Here is a 21,280-nt window from a genome sequence, read left to right as displayed (position 1 = left end):
TGTAAAATTATGTACATACTTGTCTTAAAGTGACTTTAAAACATGCCAACAAAAATCTCTCTTCTGAATATCTCCTAGATGTGATATGTTAGTGAGAGTTTCTACAGAATTGATACTTGAATATGTTTAATTTGTATGCACTTCATTTCAATATTCCTTTTAAATTAATTGAAAGATGGAAGTGTGAAAACATTAATTACAAAATGCAGAGGGCTCATTCTATTACTACTTTTTCAGGTATTTTTAGCGGGTTCCCACAAGTGATCTGGCACCATGGTGGCCCTGTCCTTGAAGATCTGCGTCCGCCACTGCAATGTGGTGAAGACGATGCAATTTGAACCATCCACAGCAGTGTATGATGCATGTAGAGTTATTCGTGAGCGAGTGCCTGAGGCTCAAACAGGGCAAGGTGAGTCTGTAAATCTATATCCCCCACCCCCAGGTTTGTTTAAAGAAAAAAAAAATGCACTTCAGCAATTTGTTCTACTTGAAAGGTGTTCCATTCTCTCTGCACTTAATGTTCTTGGTTGAATACCAATGGTTTTAAAAATCCCATTGTTTCAAGGTTTAATATGCGCTAAAACCACAAGTGTAAATCTATAACTGGTTACAATTAGAGTGGGTCAACTGTCTCATTTACTTTTTTAATGAAAAATGGGTTTGAACAAACAACTCTTTTTTGTGAAACTTTCAGATTTTCATAAAATGAACTTTTTTTTGGCTGCCAAAAACCAGAAGGCTCAGTTTTTAGGTTTTTGATGAAAATTTTCATCAGCAAAACTTTCACTTCCCGACCAGCTCTCTCAGATGCAGGTTGTGTCCACAGAGCAGCTTTCCCTGTCATGTTTGCACAGCCACATCTACCATGTTGTTAAGCTATGTTGGTAACAGGGCTGTCTGGGGAAATATGGGCAGCTGTTCCCCAGTACCGCAGTGAGTGGAGACTGCCTGGAGCATGCGCAGTCAGTGACTTTAGCAGGAAACAGGACACTATGCACTCAGAGCTGAGGAGGAGACTGGGCCAAACAGACTACACAAGCATGATTGGAGGGCGCTGTGCACAGCAAAGGAAAGTGCTGAAATGGTTACAAAAAAGGCAACTATGTGCCAGCCTAGGCCTCCAACGGGCAAAACAATGTTGGCTCCCATAGTTATTAACCTAGGTTAAACATGCCATGTGAAGATACAAATTGTGTTGAGTGAAACCATGCTGCTCTCTGGTTACAAACTCAGTTGAGAACTGTGGTGTGGACACAGAAAGGACTTTAGCCAGCCATGTTGTAAGAGCTATTTAGAAGTAATGCACAGGTATTGTACCTGTAACACAAGGACCTCCAGGCCTGAGGCCTGTATGACATTTAACTTAGCATAACCAAGCCCTAGATAATTTGATATAAAATGGCAGTAATGATGTAGGTGGTTATTAGGTACATTGTAATTAACTGATAGTTTGACTTTGTGTCACAAGATAAGTATTAAAATAAACAAGAGTAGTACGTGCTGGGAACAGGTGACGTAAGATGCCTCAGAAGTATAGTTTAGTAATTTTAGAGAAAGTTTAAAAGGATGCTGAATTTGACCAAAACATACATGAATTAACCGCAGGTGTATCATGGCAACAAATTGACGTAAATGCTAATGAGTATAACATAAGTGACTAATTGACCTATTGAAGGTAGGGACCCTAAGTATAGAGGTGTGAAGGTACGTATAAGGAAAGGAGGTTGAAACCACTGTTAATATATATGAGACGTGGTTGGCGCTAGCATAACCCACCATAAAAGCTAAGACCCAGTCTGATGACAGTAGGAAATGTTGGAATGTGCTGCCCTGATGACAATATGTTGATCGCCTCACCAGTTCCGGGATTCCTCACTATGGATATGCGAGTGCTGGCCATTTTGTATTGGCACTATCTCCTTTGCTATATTACAGCGTTTGTGATCTTGTTTGTTTTGCTAATAAAATGTATAACATTATTAGTCAGAGAATATGTAACGGATAGTTTCTCGTTTGCTCCTCAAGGTCCTCATTCTGCTGACAACTTTTCTACTGTGCCTGATTCAGCAGTAGAACCCTTTCAAGCTACTGCGTAGTACATAAATTCACTCTTATCAGGCTACGCAAAGTATTTGCTGAACCAATTCAGGTTTATCACGACCCTCTAGCCTTGTGCTGTTTATATTGTCTCTCTAGAATGTAAGCCCTTACAATCAGGAATGGGGTCCTGGCCTGTCACTAAGGTCCCTAAGTGTGACAATAATACAAATAAAAAAAATAATGAACCTGTTGATGACATATACCTCTCCTACTTTAGAGCTATTATTTCTGTTATACATTTTGAAGCAGTTGTTACTAAAATACTGTTATTTCTCTAGGTAGTCTAATTATCACAAGAATAGTGGTATGTTTTCAGTACAGAAATATTTTCTCCCTTGAAGAGGACTGTTTTAGCATGTCAGGGCCTTAGTATATGGATATAAGAAAAGGCATTTTATTAGTCCAGTCTTATATGGTGCTGAATGTACTCAACTTCTGTTGAAAACAATAGATATTTAGGGCTGCATATCTTTTAAAGGTCAGGTGCAAGAGGAAGGGAATTCATCTAACTACAGTTTTTCTCTTGTTTAGGTTTTTTAAAACATACAACTGCATTGCAATAGGTGTGTGAATGACACTGCTAAGTAGAAATATAATTACTGAGCTACTGTATAATACCTCTTTTGCTGATGAAGCTAACTGACAAGTTTGACATTCCCCAGGGTACAATCCGGATCATAGGAGAGCTGTGCCCCATTAATTCTCCAGTGTGGTGTATGCTATGCACTCCTTTGTTGTGTGAGCTTCACCTCTGCCCACTCATACCAGCCTCTAGCGTGCAAGTCACCGCCAGACAACTACCAGAGTGCTATGCCCAGCCACTCTTGAAGTACATGTCAAGCGACACCTGCATATCCCTAGTACCAGCCTTGCACCCCAGAAATGTACCACCTTATACTGCTCAGTTACTTACTGAGCAATAAAGTGCATAAAGTCCATCATTTTAACAAAGAAAATTATTATGCCTCCAGCCTTTGTTACCTGAGTAGATTCCCCAAGCCCTTCTGCCAAAAGCACACTGGATTAGATAAAACATTAAAATAAGTTTATTAACTACAAATAGATTTTAAGTGATTATAAGTGATGTAGACATAGAAGATCAGAATTGGTTACAAAAAGAAATTAGAGATAAAAACCGTAAGCTGTTTCCTGAACTTTACCAAGACTAAATTTGAAACAAACAGTTTTTCTCACCACTCGCAATGTTGCAGGCAGTTCACAGTTCTTAGTACACAGGCTGGGGTCCCTTCCGAGGCTGAGACTAATTTTTCCCAGTTCCAAGTCCTTCAAGCAATCTTGTTTCAGTAGAGGTGCAGGAGAAGAGAGTTGGCCGGGCCCTTTTTATATCCTGACCCTTTTTTACTGATAAAGTCCTTGCTGTTTCATGGGGTCCGGATGCCCCATTGCTAGAGCCGTGCAAATCTGTGGATATCCGCAGCTCATTTTTGCAAATCATGGATTGGATGAGGATACAAATTTTATATCTAAAGCCCTGCGGGTATCTGCAGATAATTTGGGGACTGCAGATTTGATGCAGATAAAAAATTTAGTATCTGCGTAGAGCTCTATCCATTACCTATATGAGCTGCACTCGGCCCTTCATATGAATTGGAAATCCTTGCTTGCACCTTCTGTGTACCTGCAGCTTGAGGTGTTTCTGGGGATGATATGCCAGTCCTTTGTGATTTCTAAAGAGCGAGTCTGTGGGCGTTCCCCAGACTCACACCATGTTTCAGTAACAAACACATGGCAAATCTCATAACTCCATATACAGTGCTGATGCACACATTTTAAACAGGGCAGTCATATTCAGCAGACTATGACTTCTCCAAGGATACCTCGCAAGACATACTTTGTATAAGATTTATCATAATTTTGTAAAAGTGGTGAGCATTATAGTGTAGACTGTCATGACAGGTTAGTTTGGGATACTACAAAATTACACCAAGTGACACAGACTGATTGGCTTGTCACTGTCACACCAGTACCAGAATGCAATAAACACAATATGCTGATTTTTCTGTACAATAAATATGTACTGTGCAAAGGTCATTGCTTGTCCATGATTGAACTGAGAGGAATGAACATTTGGAGCTATATTAGATGCACAATTTGTGGAATGATATGATGTAATTGACTGTATGCTGAATTTATGTTTCCAAATCATCACTGTGTTATGGGTTTGCTTTCCAGTGATTAGCTTCCTAAATTAATGTATGTAAGGAACTTTCTGGTGTGTTTTTTACTTTCAGGGGCTTTGGGAAAGATTTCTCCATTAAAACTCCATATTTTTAGGCTAAATTGTATATTTGAGACAGGTTACACAGCATCTATTAAAAACGCAAGCAGTATTTTTCTTTGAAAGCTGGCTCAAAGCAGTTTGTATAAAAATTCACTATCTTTAGGTGTTCAACCATTTTATTAAACAAGAAGATAAACCTCCTTAGGCTTTATTGGCAGAAACTATGGTCTTTATTTTGTTGCACTTCTAATGGCTGGTAGTCTGTACAGACCTGACTCTACACTATTGCTTTTAACATGTGTCATTAAAGAGATTGTGAAGTGTTTAGTCTAAAGTATGTGCAGCATACTCACAGACACTGTTATGACAGATACAAAAGAGGAATAACTTCACACAGTTGAAATTGCCAGGAAAGTACTATCAATTGAATTAGATGTTTTCGAGGATTCTTAGTTTATTCAGTGAAACACTTCCATCAAGTAAACGCTGCATGTTTTAAAGCTGAACTGTTGGTTCATAGTATGAAGTGACTGAAAACTCTGTTAGCCTTAAATCTGAACTCTTCTGCATTTTTGATGGTTATAAAAGTATCTTATTCAAGTATAGTTAATTATAACTATGTATTACACATGCAGGATGAGGTTTGCTTGATGAGCCATCCACTTCAGTCTAGAGTAAAGCCTATCTTTAAAATCCTGCCCTCTGTAGTCTAAGCTACATTTTCTTTAACTGGAGTAACTATACTTCTGCCAAACACTCATTAAGAGTGGACGGTAAATTGACAGAAGCTTGAACTTGAATTCTGGTCAACATATTGTTTTTCTTTGTTTGTTTTACCACAGTAATAGTGCCTTTTCTGTTTTGTTCCTCAGCCTCTGACTATGGACTGTTCTTGTCAGATGAAGATCCTCGGAAAGGTATTTGGTTGGAAGCTGGAAGAACACTGGATTATTATATGCTGCGAAGCGGGGTAAGGCAAAATTCTGTCATCTTTTTTTCACCAACAGATTTAGAGACAGTCATACAGTACAAAGAACTTTAGTCCTTGAAAAACATTTGGATGCAAGAACAAACCATTTGTTATCCTACAAGTGTCAGATTTGGCAACCACGGTAGAACAGAATACCCAGCTCAAAGAATGAAAAATACGCACTGATTTTCCGAGCAAGACACAAATGTTGGTCATTTTGCATCCAAGCGTATAGATTGGTACGGTACCAAGAGGTGGTTCAGCGTTTTCATTCCAAAGAAGGCATTCTCCTTACTTTGTTAGGGGTGAGTGTGAAGCAGAAATGGGCTGATATTTTTAATAGGATTTGAACTCCTGGGTGAGAGTCTGTGCCGAGCCTTTGAGAGGTGCAGTGCAGAACTAGCACCTTTAAGCCACCTTTCTGCCTTTCTGCCTGCTCAATCATGGGCTGCTCTAGGGGCCATAGAGACCACAGGTGTAACTTGGACAACATTTGGGGCCTAAGTAACAGCTGGCCAGAACTTCTGCAGTGCTGCAGCCCTACTCCTGACACACCCTTCCTGACCCTAGCTCCACCTCTACATGTCCTGTATGCCAGGGCTTGTGAGGGCTCCTCAGCACCATTATGGCTGGTTTTTCACAGTACCTCGACTGGACAAATCCTCTGGGAGCAGCCAGGGCTTTTAGATCCCCTTCATGCCGCTCTGGCATGAAGACTCTGCAGCAGGTTATTGAAGGCCTGAAGAATAGGGTTTAGTAGAGTCACTTACACAGTTTTTAAACTAAAGCAATGTTGACTGTCAATACTAGAACTAGGCCCTGATTCAGGCAACAAACTTTTAAAGTTTGTCTAAATAGTTCTTAAAAAATAATATTTTTGTATTTGTCAGATTAAAACTTCAATTTGCTCCAGATTTCAGTGGCTTTCTGGCTTGGAATGGTTCTGAAGCTGTGTAATTCTTTGTGTGGTTTATTCCCTAGGATATTTTGGAGTACAAAAAGAAACAGAGACCTCAGAAAATACGAATGCTGGATGGGGCAGTGAAAACAGTTATGGTGGATGATTCTAAAACTGTTGGTGAATTGCTGGTTACCATTTGCAGCAGGATAGGTGAGATTTCTTGGTCTGAATCTCTAAGAGAATATGATTTTTTTCCCCGACGTTTTTTACTTTGGGTTTCAGGATTCTGTGCATGTTATATACAGCGATTTATCAACATCAGGCTTGTTATGCCTGTTTGAAAATAGGTAGTGTTCAGCATCAGTTACGCTGTATTACAATACTCAGAATGGCTTTTTTCCCATTCTATAAAGCAGTTGCATCTGCCTTCCTGTCCTGTGTGACTCAGTAGGGATTTACACCTTAAATGTTTTGCTACCAGATAGCACTTACCCGTCAGAGGCACTTATGTTTTTTGACACCTAATGTTCTAAATATTTCAGTATTTATTTCTTCCACATACAGTTCCCTTCTGAGAGGTGGTGAAATAAAACTAGCTTTGTGTCTAACTAATGTTTAAGCAGAGATAGAATTTACTCTTCTATCTTATTGAGTGGCTAAGGCTTCTATTTATGTTAATGTGATCACTAAAGACATACAGGACTGGTTTATGCTAGTGCTGGTTTAATGCTGGTTTGAATTGAGTACTAAGTTTAAATATGAATTGCACATTGAAAAACTGCTACCATGTAGTGGTCAGTGAAGAGGTAGGTCATTTCTCCAGGTGACGTAAAGCAATAGTTTGGTGACCAGGAATGCCTTCTTGCATTTTCACCTGCTCATTTTGCAAACATGCCTAGCCATGAGGTCCCATATTGTTGTCACTTCTAGACTTCACTGTAATATTGTGTTCTGTCTGGAGTTGACCATGGAAGCCACTCAGAGCAGCTGGTGTACAGTATGGCTCCTTAGTCATCTTAGACTCTCTTTCTGTCCTAAATAGCACAACTCACGTTGTCAGTGCTTAACAAATACTGGAAAACACAAGCAAGACAAAGAAATGAGAGCAACTTAAACATGTGCTAAGTGCTCTACACAGGCTCTCGGCACAGTTTCATGTGAAATTTATAGTGAGGATTAACATCTGTAAAGCCCTAAAGTTGCCTAGAATCCCGATGTTTCAGAGACTTTCTTTCCCAGTGCTCTGCCACATTTTCTCTGCCCGTACTTAAGGAAGAAATTGCAGGAGTCTCTGACCCAGAATTCTCCATCACATGGCCTCAAGTTCAGGAACTTTATTCTGCTCAAAATCTGCTAGAGCTTGACCTGGCTATCTTTCTCAGGAGATTTAAAATTTAAGAAAGCAACTTTCTTGAGACTGATAAAAGATAAATCTGAATCAACTCTACATACACAGGGTGTAATGGTTTTTTGAAGGATAATTTTCTGAGCCTGATAGAGGGATGTTGTGCTTTTAGTGCCAATTTTTGTTGGAAAGATTGACTAGGTACCATACTCAATAAATTCATATAATAATACATTTTAGCACCTGGTCTGGAGTGTGTTTGGATATTAACTTCAAATATACTTCATTTTAATCAATATTTAGAATAAATCTTTTCCTGCTGTCCTAGTATACGTTACATTTTCATGTTTTGGCTGCTGGAGTTGCATGCTTATCCTGTGTTCACACTTGTAGGAATAACCAATTACGAAGAGTACTCCGTAATCCAGGAGAGCATTGAGGAGAAAAAGGAGGAGAGCACAGGTACACTTAAGAAAGACAGGACATTGTTACGAGATGAAAGAAAAATGGAGAAGTTGAAGGCGAAGCTTCATACAGATGATGATTGTGAGTACTGTAACCCAAGAGGCTGTTTGACTAGTTGGGTGTGTTTCTGGAGAACTATCATGTAGGGGGAAAGAGAATAACCCAGAAGGTAGATATTGGTTTTGGGACATTTCTCATGAGATTATCTGCTGCACTTAACCTTCCATTTACAAATCCAGGAAAACGTTATACGACTAGGTGGAGTATCATATACTGTATGTGCCTGTGGTGTCTTATTGCTGCAGTGTTTTTTTAAATCCAGTTGAAAAGCTGTTAGCCACAAGAGGACAGTTGTTATTATGTATGTTGAAAACTAGTTCTAGATCCAGTAGTAGTGATTTCTGTGTAGTTGGTGGAGGGATTTCAGTCCGACAGTGGTCTCACTACATTCTACTGAGGAAGGTTATTTGTTCAACTACTCATGCCATCTCATTCGTCTGATCCGTTGCCCTTGCGCTGAAGGTCAATGAAATGTTGTTTTGCCTCTATCTGTATGTCAAATATAAAGGGTACATTCCAGGAAAGCAAAACATTGCTTGCCTTGTTACATGTCTTTGAATAGTCATCAGTGTAGAGTGCTCACAATAGAGCAAAACAAAACAGCTTTTAAGTGGCACACTATCTGCATTCCATCTTGTGTAAAGGCTCTTCCCTTAAGTTCCTCATTTTTGGCATGTGTTTTGCCCCTGTTGTTTGCATCACAGGCCAATGTTTTAAAACAATATGAAATTAAGAATAAGAAGCTCTGGGGACAAAACGTATTTGTATGTCCATAGTTGATTCAGTTTTATCCCACTGCTTGGAAGACAAGTGAAACTCATGTGTAAGCTACAACTGTCTTTGCATTGGCTTCCAGTAATTTTAATAAATTATGCTACAACAAATTCCTGCTGAATTCTAACTAAAATTCGCATTATTCATTTGCTGATATTTTGGACTGTAATATCAATTGCAACCTCCATAGCATCAGCTGAGAAGTGGAGCAGATTCATTCATACGATGGGCGCTCATTCCACGATACATCTGTTTAGCTTGAAAGAAAATTTACAAAACCTCACAGTATCTTGTCACTTTAACACTGTGCACATTTCGTCTAGCTAACTTGTGTTTCTGTAACATGCATTACTGTAGTTTCACGTGCAAATATTGTCTCAGATAGGCAGATCACACATGAATGTCAACGTATGTAAATGTGTACGTAGAGCACACTTTGCATCCTGGTTTAAGGCAGTGGCTCTCAACCAGAGGCCTGGGGCCTCCTGGGGGCCACGAGCAGGTTTTAGGGGGTCCGACAAGCAGGACCAGTGTTAGACTCACACTGGGGCACAAGTCAGAAAGCTGAAGCCCCTCTGCATAGGGCTGAAACCTGGGACCCTGAGCCCTGCCACCTGGGGCTAAAACAGAAGCCTGAGCAACTTAGCTTTGCGGAGCCCCCTATGGCGTGGGGCCCTAGGCAGTTGCCTGACTTACTATCCCTTAACACCGGCCCTGGCTTTTGTATGCCGAAAACCGGTTGTGGCATAGGTGGGCCATGGAGTTTTTATAGCGCATTGCGGGGGAGGCCTCAGAAAGAAAAAGGTTGAGAACCCGTGGTTTAGGGTAATTTTTGCAAGATAAAATATAGATTTGCGATATTATAAGGGGGTTGTGTTTCTGTTCCAGTAAACTGGCTAGATCATAGTCGAACATTCAGAGAACAAGGAGTTGATGAAAATGAAACACTGCTGCTGAGGCGAAAATTCTTTTATTCAGACCAGAATGTAGATTCAAGAGATCCTGTTCAGCTGAACTTGCTTTATGTTCAGGTATAGTACGTATAGCAGAGAAACTTCTTCTATCCTACTGAGGAATTCTGCGTGGTATTGTTATAGCTAATACTGTAATTGCTTGTGTGTTTAGCTATCACATGCTCTTATTTCTTTACCATCCCACCCCTGTATTTGAATTGGAACTTAGCGAAGTTCTGTATCTCTTTCATGAGCCTCATTTCTGGAGTTGGGAGTAGGTCTTGATGTCTGGCTTGCAGGACCAAATTTTTTTCTCGCTTACCTTTTGCAGCCCCACCCCCAATTGTGTGAAGAGGGGGGTTGCAGCATTTGAAGACTATGGGTTTGTCTGTTAACTGAGGGCAGTCTGCCTCAGGAAAAATATTAATGATGGGATAATTCTGAAAAAACGCTGCTTGACTTTTCCAGACTGGTTGAGTTGTTGGCAGCTGAAAAAATGATTTACTGTTAAAATAAGCAAATTGGATGTGTAGGCCATCGTAAAAATGGCATTTGGAGTTACTTTGTGTCTTGGTGTGCATTTTCATGCTAGAACCACGCTTCTCATTTTCAATGGCCTTGTTTATAATGACTCAGCTGACCATATTGAGGTGGGAAATGCATTTATGTATTGTTTGGGAAAGAGGCCAGAGCACCTGCTCTCATTATAAAAGTGGGTTTCCATTTTTTGCCCTTAATTTTCATAATCATTAAAGTTCTCTTAACTGCCATGTCTTAAAGCTGAACTCTCTTTGGCTTTCACAGGGGCATTGGGGCTACCAGAAAAAGGCAAAAAATATATGAGCCAGATGGGTAAACTCTGCAGAGGGAATAGTTAGCTAAATTCTTAAAGCACCTCTGCTTTTAAATTCTACTCGTTTTACTGCTAACATATAAAAATATGTCTAAAATAGACAAGTTGGTTCTAACAAAACATATTGTTGTAATGCATCAGTAGTATGAACACAATGGTTTAACACTGCTGTTCAAGTACAAGTTTTTTCCAAACATCCTAAATGTGCACCTTAAGCAAATGTGTAAAAAATCACTTCCTAGGAATTAATTATATGGTATGGAGATTAAGTAATAGGTCAGTCCTCCTGAATCTGGTCCAGGTCCATGATTACTGAAAGTTTGCCATCAGATGACTGTTCAGGCTGAGAGAGAGAAGAGGAGTTCTTCAACGGTTGGTCCCTGTCTGTATTCCATTTTGGGGATACACATGCTGTCCATGCCTCTGGAGTTGGAGAATTTTGGTCCGTGCATGTGCCTTTGCTCTCCTTGTGCCTCCAACCAAGGAGAGAAAAGGCGGAGCAGGCCAACTGTCTCTCTAGTTATTTCTTACCACCTCATGGCCTGGGTTGGAACCTCCAGTATTCGGAGCTCTCCTTCGGGTTCTTCGTTCTTTAAATATTAAACATTGCCTTAGTGCTTTTTGCATATAGTTATTTCCACAGTTTGCAGTTTTAATAGTTGTTATATCTTTTAGGAAATTTCTTATAGTTAGATAGAATCTCCACCTGGTGGACTCCTCCCCCACCCAGATACTCCATTAGAGTTTTCAGATTACACCAGGAACTCTTGGCTTCAAGGTTTGTGTGTCCTGCCTCCATTCCTCCTTGGTCACCGACAACCATATGCAGTGCTTGTAATGTTTTGGTAAGATGCATATCACGGCTAGGTGTAATATCTGCTGCTCTTTCCCTAGCTGTACCCATGAAGCATGGGAACTTCGGCTTAGAAAATGCCTCATAGAGAAGGCCATGAGGCCACAGTTGACTTAGGACAGGGGGCACCTGTTGTACATCAACCTAAATCTACACGGAGTACACCTCCCATCACGAGGTCCTACGCTGCTACTGTGGAGTCTGTACCCACAGACCCCTTATTGAGGTCTCATCGGGAAGGCAGAGAACACTCATAAAACAAAAGAATAGGTCTCCTCCTAAGTCATCTATGAAATCGTAATCCTTAGAGGTTGAACAGACCTACGCTGTCAACCTCTAAGGACTTGGGACATGCAAAGTCCCAGGGCCAGGAGTCTAACATCCATAAAGGTTCTTTGGTACCAGACCCCGTTTCAGTGACACCCATTCCACAGTACAATCGAAGTCTCTGGGTCCGTCAGTTCCAGTGCAATCAAAGCTGCCACCACCAATGGTAGCAACACGAAGTCTCCCTCTTCTGACCAGTTCAGTACAAGTGGCTCAGATCCCTCACACTCCAAGGAAGTCAGAGACTTACATTGCACCAAAAATGTCTTTGCTCTTTCCCCATCATCAGAACCTTCCCTAGTGAGAGAGATGGTGATTCCACCAGTTGATGTTACCTTAGACTAGTGGTTTTCAACCTGTGGTCCGTGTAGACAGACTATATCTAAGGGGTCCGAGAAACAGTCTTGGTGTTCCAGTACCTTTTGCAACCACTAAATTTACACACATGACAAGAAAGGAAAATTCAGGTGGCCATCATCCATCACTGTTCATACATTTGCAATCAGTATTTTCCATGTTAATTATATAGATAACTTTCCTTTCTATTACAGCATGGTAAATTGTATATGAATCATATGAAATATTTAGGCAAGAGGTTCAGTTTTGCAAATTGGGGCAGCTCTCTTGGCCTCAGTGGAACTGTGCAGATTTACACCAGAGGAGGACCTGGCCCTTTGTTTATTTTGTTAGTTATAAACATATCCACAATGGAATAACAGATGCATTCCGACAGGATTTCCTTGCTTGCTGCTTGATTCTTGGCTTGTGTTCTGACTGTTCAGGAATTTCAAAGACACTGTAACTGCTTCTGATGTGCCTGATATGTCTCTACTTACCTTTATAGGCTCGAGATGACATTCTGAATGGCTCCCATCCAGTCTCCTTCGAGAAGGCTTGCGAGTTTGGAGGCTTTCAAGCACAAATCCAGTTTGGACCTCATGTAGAGCACAAACACAAGCCTGGATTTTTAGAGTAAACCATTTTTGCTAATTTCTAAATCTGTGCGTCATTCTGTCCACGCAGCAATGCATAAAACAGTGGGTGTGTTCTGTGTTTCTGTCCTCTTAGACTGATCCTTGATGATCAGTCAGTGCCGTTTCTTAAATCGTGACCTTATTGAGCTTTATATTTAATTTAAGGTATTCAAGAGAATCTCTTAAAAATGATGGTGTGCTTTGGAACATACAATGTTTCAACTTTGATTGACAAGAACTCTTAATTATTGCAACAGTTCCCTAAAGCAACTGTTACATGATGCTCAGTTATGCAGACAAATCACAGAAGCAAATATCCTTCAGTTCCAATTAATCTGAGTAATCAGACTTCCTGTGTACCATCTGTATTTAGTCTCACTACTGATTGGTCGATGACCTTTTACTTAAAGAGCTACTGATGTCTCAGAAAACACTATATGTAATAGACTGAATTTATTCCTGGTCCTCATTAGTTTTTACTGAGACTGGTTGCGTAACAATTACATAACAGCATCTTGATTTCTTCAGGGTTTGACCATTGTCTGTGTATTCCCCTCCTGATGTGATATAGTGGGATGCTGTAGAAGCGCTAAGATAATACTAAACAAAGCTTATGACACCTGGATCTAGTGTTCACAGCAGTTGTTCCTTTTTAAAGGCATTATTCCTTTTTTTTTTAATTATTATTTTAAGAAATTAGTTTTCCCATCACAGCAGGATTTCCCATATTAGAGCTCATTTAACTTCTCTCACACTGCTGTGCTATGTCAACAGAGTTCAGCTGCTGATAACCTTTTCAGGTTTAGTCTTTCCTGGTTAATTCCAAAGAATAAAATAATTGTCATACCCAGCAGCTCTCTGTGTGTCGGACACAAACTGCAGAATGTAGATTTCCACTGTGCGGGCTGTGGCAGACATATGTAACTCACTAAACTACAAAATCCATTGCAGTATAAGGACTAGGTTTACTTGGTCCTGCCTCAGCACAGTGGGCTGAACTTGATGACCCCTCGAGGTCCCTGCACCAACCCTGTGTTTCTAGGATTGTATGATTCTATCTTTGACAAACAATATATAAATAATTGAATTTCATATCTTAGGAGAGAGAGGAGAGTTTTCCTCTAGTGAAGTACACATACAGCTCAACTTAAAAAGAGCCTGTTGTCTCTAGGGTTTTTTCTTAGAAATTATTTTATTTTAATTAGCCATAATTCAGTCAGACTAGTGAGGCATTTTATGTGACATTGATACCAACAGTATATATCCATTGTGCAGGCGCATGCCAATTCTTGCATGTACCTTTCACTAGCCTTTTTGTAAAATTCATTTAATGTTCCTTGATCAGCTTTTCCAGATGTTCTTATTTTTTCTGTTGAAATATATTGATATGTTTAATCTAAGTCTGAAAGAGTTTCAGTTGCATGTAAGTTGCACATTACAACTCAACTGAAATATGGTTGAGCAGTGTTCATTGACTAAACAATGTGACCTCAATACAGAACGGGCTTCTATAAGAGATTCCATCTGCTTGTACAAAAACAAATAAAGCAAATAGGGTTGATTACTTTTCAGCATTTTTCCAAAACAGATTGCTTTAGTTTACCATATTTACAGTATGTTTATAGGGAGAGCTCCTTGATATTATCCTTTTTTGTCATTGATAAATGATTCTTGGCAAATAAAGATTATTGCCTGCATTTTGTTAACACTTAGATACTGGTTGTTGGAATTTCCTTACAGAACATGCCAAAATAAATATCCATTAGTATTAACTGTGAAAGTTCCTGGTTGATCAAATCTTAAATAGTTGGATGAAGAAATATTTAAGTTTTGCATGGCACCTACTCGGGCAGACTGTGCTTTTAGATTGAGAAAATTGCTATTCGAGAGGTCTTAAAGAAGCCTTTTTTCATTGGTATGCAAATAAGAGAGGAGTATTAAGTAGCTAAACTGCCCACGCAGATTTCTGGTCTCCAAGCAAAACCAGTAACCAATCACATAGCTCCTTTAATCCAAGCTATTTTGTAACAAGCAATAACTACCCCTTTGTGATGTTTTCTTTCTTAATGAACATTAGAAAAATGTTCTTGATTCTCATGACAAATATCAAACTTTGGCAGCATGTGTTTAAGATTTTAAGCAAGTGACAGAGCAAACTTGTAGAGGACTAAATTACTTAAATGCTGCTTGCTGTATGTTAGACTGAATGAATAGTTCAACAGACGAGCAATTAAAGAGATTTCACCGTACTAGGGGTGTGATATTTAGGTGGTTTTGTGAGCACAATTAAACGAACTGGTAAGTAAGATTCAATTATAGTGTCACAGCATAGATGAACAAATACGTATTTTCTTCAGAAGTAGGATTAAAATAATTTTAAACAGTGAGTATATCTATACTGCAGTGTAAGCCCAGAGTTAGTAGAACTCAAGTCAGTAGACCATGGGTTTGTTAATTTAGGGCGTGAGCCACTTCACTCATTTGTAACCCTGGGTTAAGAATTGTTGAAATCTGAGGCCCAACTTGCAGCTCCAGCATCTACACTGCATTATGCATTGGTCCCACCACCAATATGCCAGACTTAGAATCATAGAATATTAGGGTTGGAAAAGACCTCGGGAGGCCATCTAGTCCAACCCACTGCTCAACGCGGGACCAACCCCAACTAAATCATCCCAGACAGGGCTTTGTCAAGTGGGGTCTTAAAAACCTCTAAGGATGGAGATTCCACCACCTCCCTAGGTAACCCGTTCCTTTGCTTCACTACCCTCCTAGTGAAACAGTGTTTCCTAATATCCAACTTAGACCTTCCCCACTGCAACTGGAGACCATCTGCCACCACTAAAAACAGCCTAGCTCCATCCTCTTTGGAATCCCCTTTAGGTAGTTGAAGACTGCTATCAAATCCCCCCTCACTCGTCTCTTCTGCAGACTAAATAAGCCCAGTTCCCTCAGCCTCTCCTCATAAGTCATGTGCCCCAGCCCCCTAATCATTTTCGTTGCCCTCTGCTGGACTCTCTCCAATTTGTCCAAATCCTTTCTGTCCTGGGGGGCCAAAACTGGGCGCAGTACTCCAGATGTGGCCTCACCAGTGCCGAATAGTGGGGAATAATCACATTCCTTGATCTGTTGGCAATGCTCCTACTAATGCAGCACAATATGCCGTTAGCCTTCTTGGCAACGAGGGCACACTGTTGACTCATATCCAGCTTCTCGTCCCTTGTAATTCCCAGGTCCTTTTCTGCAGAACTGCCGCTTAACCAGTCGGACCCCAGCCTGTAGCAGTGCATGGGATTCTTCCGTCCTAAGTGCAGGACTCTGCACTTGTCCTTGTTGAACTTCATCAGATTTCTTTTGGCCCAATCGTCCAATTTGTCTAGGTCACTCTGGACCCTATCCCTACCCTCCAGTGTATCTACCCCCCCGCCCCACACACACAGCTTACTGTCATCCGTGAGCTTGCTGAGGGTGCAATCCATCCCATCATCCAGACCATTAATGACTTCCTAAAATGAGTCCTCTCTAGCCCTTTGTGGTGCAGTGTAGGAAAATTTGACTCTCCACCAAAGTTGACTGTCCAGAGGACAAAGAAAGTCAGCCCATGGCATTGTGGAATACATTTGGCAGACTCCCAGAGCACGAGTACAATGGGGCTATGTCTACACTGCAGAGCACTATGGCTTGAACACTGGGTCCCAGCTTGACTCAGGTTCAGACCCTCAATCCCTTTGGGGTCTTGGTATTCTGGGTCCGAGTCCTGGTTAGCATAATTTGTGTGTAGATGGAAGGTGGGGTTTGGCTGGAGCCTGCGTTTGAACCCTGGACTTACGTTGCAGTGTAGACATAGCTAGTATTACAGTAAGTCCTTCTTTCCATCCATGATATCACTACTTGTGTAGTGCACTATAAATACAAAGCCCTACAAGATAATGATTCCAAAGACTAATTTAAATGACTGGTAGCAAATAATAATAATTGCTTGGAGCTTACTGGGTGACTTGCCACTTCACTTTCTTGTGTGTAACTGAGACCCTGGAGTGAGAATGGGAAGAGGAGTGCGTAAGAGGAAGGAGATACCTCTGAAGAATCATGGTCAGTGGCTGCCCTTAGACTGACATCTGCTCCAAAGTGGGCTGAGATTTTTGTGATTTGAGAGCCTTTTAGAGCTAAATTACACCTTGGGGACTGAACACATTTAATTCACTTCATGTTTCGAGACCTTAAGTGCCACAGAAATTAAAACTGGTTATTTGTTACTTTGTTTTTTGGGATACTACTGATATTAAGCATCCACTGAACTGCTTTTGTGGATAACATTTTATTCTTCCAACACTTCTGGAAAGACGGGGAGAAATAGGTACTAGTGCACACATTAATAAATTGTAGTGCTACTAGAAAGCAGAGGTAGTGACTGAACTGCAGATGTATAGTTGGCTTGTGCTTTGATTTCTTTCCCTAAAGTAAAATAAAGTCAGTGTTTAACATCTGTATATGAACCCTTTTGAGCAATATTTCAAAATGTTGAAATATATCAGAAGGTTTAGTGAAGGAAAGAATCCCAGTTATTTACTTTGTCAGCCAGAAAAATATGAATTATCATCACATAAGGATGTAGCTGAAATGGCTATTTTTAATGCCAGTTCATCTCCTTAATCTCACCTCTGATATTTAGTCAGTCATGGTCTTCTTCATCATATGGTATTTTATGCCTGTTTTAGGAGCCAAAGGGGCTTACTGTTGGCAAAGAGGTAACGGGAAGCAAAGCCATTGTTTAACTATAGTATTTTTTTTCCAGTCTGAAAGAATTCCTGCCTAAAGAATACATCAAACAAAGAGGAGCTGAAAAGAAAATATTTCAGGTAATTATGAAACTGAAAAACGTAATAGTTTCTTGTCTTTGTAAGTGTAATAAGAGTTTGGTTTCCCAGCTCTGTAGTCTGTGCATGTCCTCTGCTTACGTAATAAATTCTCACTAACTCAAGTGTAAAGATGCTGACAACCTCTCTTTTCTTCCATTGGAAGATTTATTATCCTTTTGTTGTTGTTGTTGAAGGTTATTCTCTTTTCAGTGCATGTTCAAAGTTCCTTAGACCTTTTTCTCAGTTATGTGGAACCATGAAGATGTGCATTGGCACTGAAATAGAAGCACACTTAAGGAGGTCAGTTTAATTTTATCCCTAGAACTTCTCATGCCTTCATAGCTCAAGCGTGAGCTTCAGGCATTGTGTACGACAGAGTTCTGTTGGCAAATGCTTGAATTCAGAGAGGTGGCTGGGAAGGATCAAATTGGAAATGACTGAAATGATCAAATACACAACATGCTAAAACTGCGGGAAATGTTTTATAGGATCTTGCACTGATGTGTCAGTGCTGATTAATATATAAACTTGGCAACATGTAAGTATATGAGCAATTTTATGTAGTTTGGAAAATTCTGAAGTTAGCGGCTGATGTATGGTTATTCACATCAAGAAAGAAAATGGCAGTGACATATGATCTCAGCATGGAACATAATTTTAATTATGCACTGCTAGAATTTCTCAAGTGCTATCCTCTTTATCCCTTGCACTCCCAGTCAAAGAATTCTTTAACTCGTGAATTTGTTATAGGTGGAATTACTACTGCCACCTATAGTTGTGGTTGCCCAACCCTTTTCCAGGCTGGATGTCAGCCACAGACTGAATTTTTTTGCAATATTTCAGCAAAAATGGCTCAGCCATTTCTGAGGATGAGATTAGGGGGAAATATGTTGTTTTGTCCATGTTAAAAAGAATTGTTACAACAGATTTGTTGAGACGCTGTAGCATCTACATACTTAGGAGGACGGACTTGAAATTTGGCAGGGGGTTTTCTTGTTGTTAGGGTTGTCATTTGCCATCACTGTGACAAGCAGTCCCAATTTGGCCAAGTTATAGGCTTCAGAAGAATTTCTTTTTGAATGTTTTCAAGAGGCTTGTTGGAGTGAGTTTGGCAGCTAAATTATCCAAATATTCCATCTGCACTGAGTGTGCTCCAGCCTCTGAGAGTTCCTGTGTGTGCCAGCTGGTCTATACATACATAGTCCCAACAATGCCAACTGACAGTGCTCCATCTTGGGGATACAGTGGCTCCTTCCAGCTACCACAGGCCATTGTGATGCTGGTCACCAGATCAGAGAACAGGGAGGCAGTTCCCTATGTTCCTGATTCTCCCTCTGCTGGCACCCAGTCAGAATAGAAGAGGACAAAGAAGAGAAGGAAACAGACTCATGGAAATGCAGAAGGAGATAACAGAAGGTGTGGGCAAGGCACAAAGGGAATATATTAAGTTAAGGGAAGGCAGAGGCTGGGAGCAGGGGATGGATTGCAAGACGGGCTGGGGTGAGGAGCTGAAAGGGAGAGGGCCAAGAGAAAGAGGAGTGTGGGAGAGTAGGATTGGGTGAGCAAAGGGACTGGGCCAAGAAGCTCTAGAGGAGTAACAGTGACAGTAATAGGGTAGTAATAGACCAGTAAGCCTTCCTTCAGGGTCAGGTAACTTGGTTTAAATAATAGTTTAACAAAGAATTCAAAACCTAGATGAACATGATATCAGTGGGATGAACCAGTTTGGCTTCTGTATGGAACTCAATATTGGAACTCCTCGAGCATGTCAACAAAGTACTGGATAAAGCGGAACCAGCTAACATTAAAGTTGTATTCATCTCCAATGGCAATATCTCAAAAAGGATACAACTGAGAGAGAGGGGTTCAGAGGCAAATATCAAAATGATTATGGAGGTGGAAAAACCCTGTAAAGAGAGAAATGATTGGGCCTCTTTACCTTAGGAAGGAGTGGGGGGGAAAAAAAGATATACAAAATAATGGATAGTATAGTGAAGGTCCATCAATGAAAATGAGAGGTGTCAAGTTTATAACTAATAGAAGGAATTGCTGTGTTGCACAGCTATCATGTGGCTTTGAATTTCACAGTCTATCATGGGCTAAGCGTAGCAAGATTTTTCAAAAATTGGTCATTTGTGTGGATGCTGGGAATCTCCAGAATAGCTTTATGTAAGGTCTGAAAATTTTTTGAAGGGATATTAAACTTCCATGATTTGAGGGATAAACATAACTGATGATGATTAGGCAGAAACTTGCCCTTTGGGCAGCTTGTTCCATAATTCTTTGTGTCAGAAAATTTGAATATATAACCTTGCTAACATTTCTGCCCAGCAATATTTTGATTTAATTAGTTTCACAATTAAAAAGCAGCCCCGATCAGTTAAAAGCTGGCACACATCACTTTCAGTTCCTTTCATAGTTTCCAGTGGGCATCATTTCTATTCAGTTTAAGTTATACAAAGTAAAACTGAGCTCTTGTTCTAGGAACACAAGAATTGTGGAGAGATGACTGAAATTGAAGCCAAAGTGAAGTATGTTAAGCTAGCACGCTCCCTCAGGACATATGGAGTGTCCTTCTTTCTTGTTAAGGTAAGTTCAGATTATGCTGGCAACAGATGTGCTTGATTATGTATTACCCCAGACCACTTTCTGAAAGCAGAGTTTGCATATCCAAGGTTTAAGTCTGCAGGACAGCCTTTTCCACTAAAAAAAAAAGCTCACTGAATTGTATTGTGGTAGCATCAGGGCCCCATTATGCTAGATTCAATTGGCCCCATTATGCTAGATTCAGTTGGCAGGGTCAAAGGCAGCCTTTCTCAGGCTTGACTTGTTTTAATTGACCTACCAAAATATTTTCTCATCAAAACATTTAGAAAAACACCACAAGTCTGCTTTTCCCAGCTTGGGGGTTTACCTGAATGTGCATATTGAAATCTCTGCATTTTACAAGAACCATGTTCTCAATTGTGCAGTTATTTTATCTTACACTTCATACAGCTATCAGCTTAAGGACTTGAATTTTCTGCATTTAAAGTCACAATAATATTATAATTGGGAGAAGATGACTAAATCATGACTTGGCAGATATAGAATTGTTTTGCTGCTGCTAAATAAGACTTGAATCATTGCTTGATCAGTGTTCTCTCAATAAGGTGGTCCAGGTAAGAAGAGAACTGCAGTCTAGATTTTCCATCCTTCCTTCCCAAATTAGGATCCTAAATCCATCAAGTGGCCTGATTTTCTGAAGTGCTGAGCACCCACAAATTCCACTGAAGTTGATGGAACATTCGGGTGCTCTGCCGAAAGTGAAATGGATGATGACTTTCTAAAAGCGTGACATCATTAATTAGCTTTTGCTCCTTTAAGTAGAAGTGACACTGTCGTATTAGGCACCTTTTTATGGAGACCTGTTAAAGTAGAATCTCATATCTGAGGCTGTTGTTTTCAGACATCATAGGCCAGTATTAATTTTATCCACTGGAGAGAATATATGGTGTGCATTTGGCATCTTCCCAGGGATATCTATTACATGCTTATTTGATTTTGCTCTCTGTATGTATTTATTCCATTTTCCTAAATTTGTTTTCTTTTCTTGCAAAAACCT

General features: G+C 40.2%; 1 protein-coding gene across 1 annotated transcript in view; it reads left to right on the top strand.

The window, feature by feature from the left end:
• Positions 1-273: 273 nt before the first annotated feature.
• Positions 274-21,280, top strand: part of TLN2 (talin 2) — a 177,700-nt gene continuing 156,693 nt past the window's right edge. The window contains exons 1-8 of the mRNA XM_077828077.1: positions 274-409; positions 5,215-5,312; positions 6,294-6,423; positions 7,952-8,104; positions 9,746-9,888; positions 12,688-12,815; positions 17,613-17,676; positions 20,161-20,265. Coding sequence (XP_077684203.1) covers positions 274-409; positions 5,215-5,312; positions 6,294-6,423; positions 7,952-8,104; positions 9,746-9,888; positions 12,688-12,815; positions 17,613-17,676; positions 20,161-20,265 — 957 coding nt within the window. The remainder of the gene's footprint in view (positions 410-5,214; positions 5,313-6,293; positions 6,424-7,951; positions 8,105-9,745; positions 9,889-12,687; positions 12,816-17,612; positions 17,677-20,160; positions 20,266-21,280) is intronic.

Source organism: Eretmochelys imbricata, chromosome 10 (genome assembly GCF_965152235.1).
Source record: "Eretmochelys imbricata isolate rEreImb1 chromosome 10, rEreImb1.hap1, whole genome shotgun sequence".
Classification (NCBI taxonomy): Eukaryota; Metazoa; Chordata; order Testudines; family Cheloniidae; genus Eretmochelys; species Eretmochelys imbricata.
This window is presented reverse-complemented; position numbering and strand designations above follow the sequence as displayed.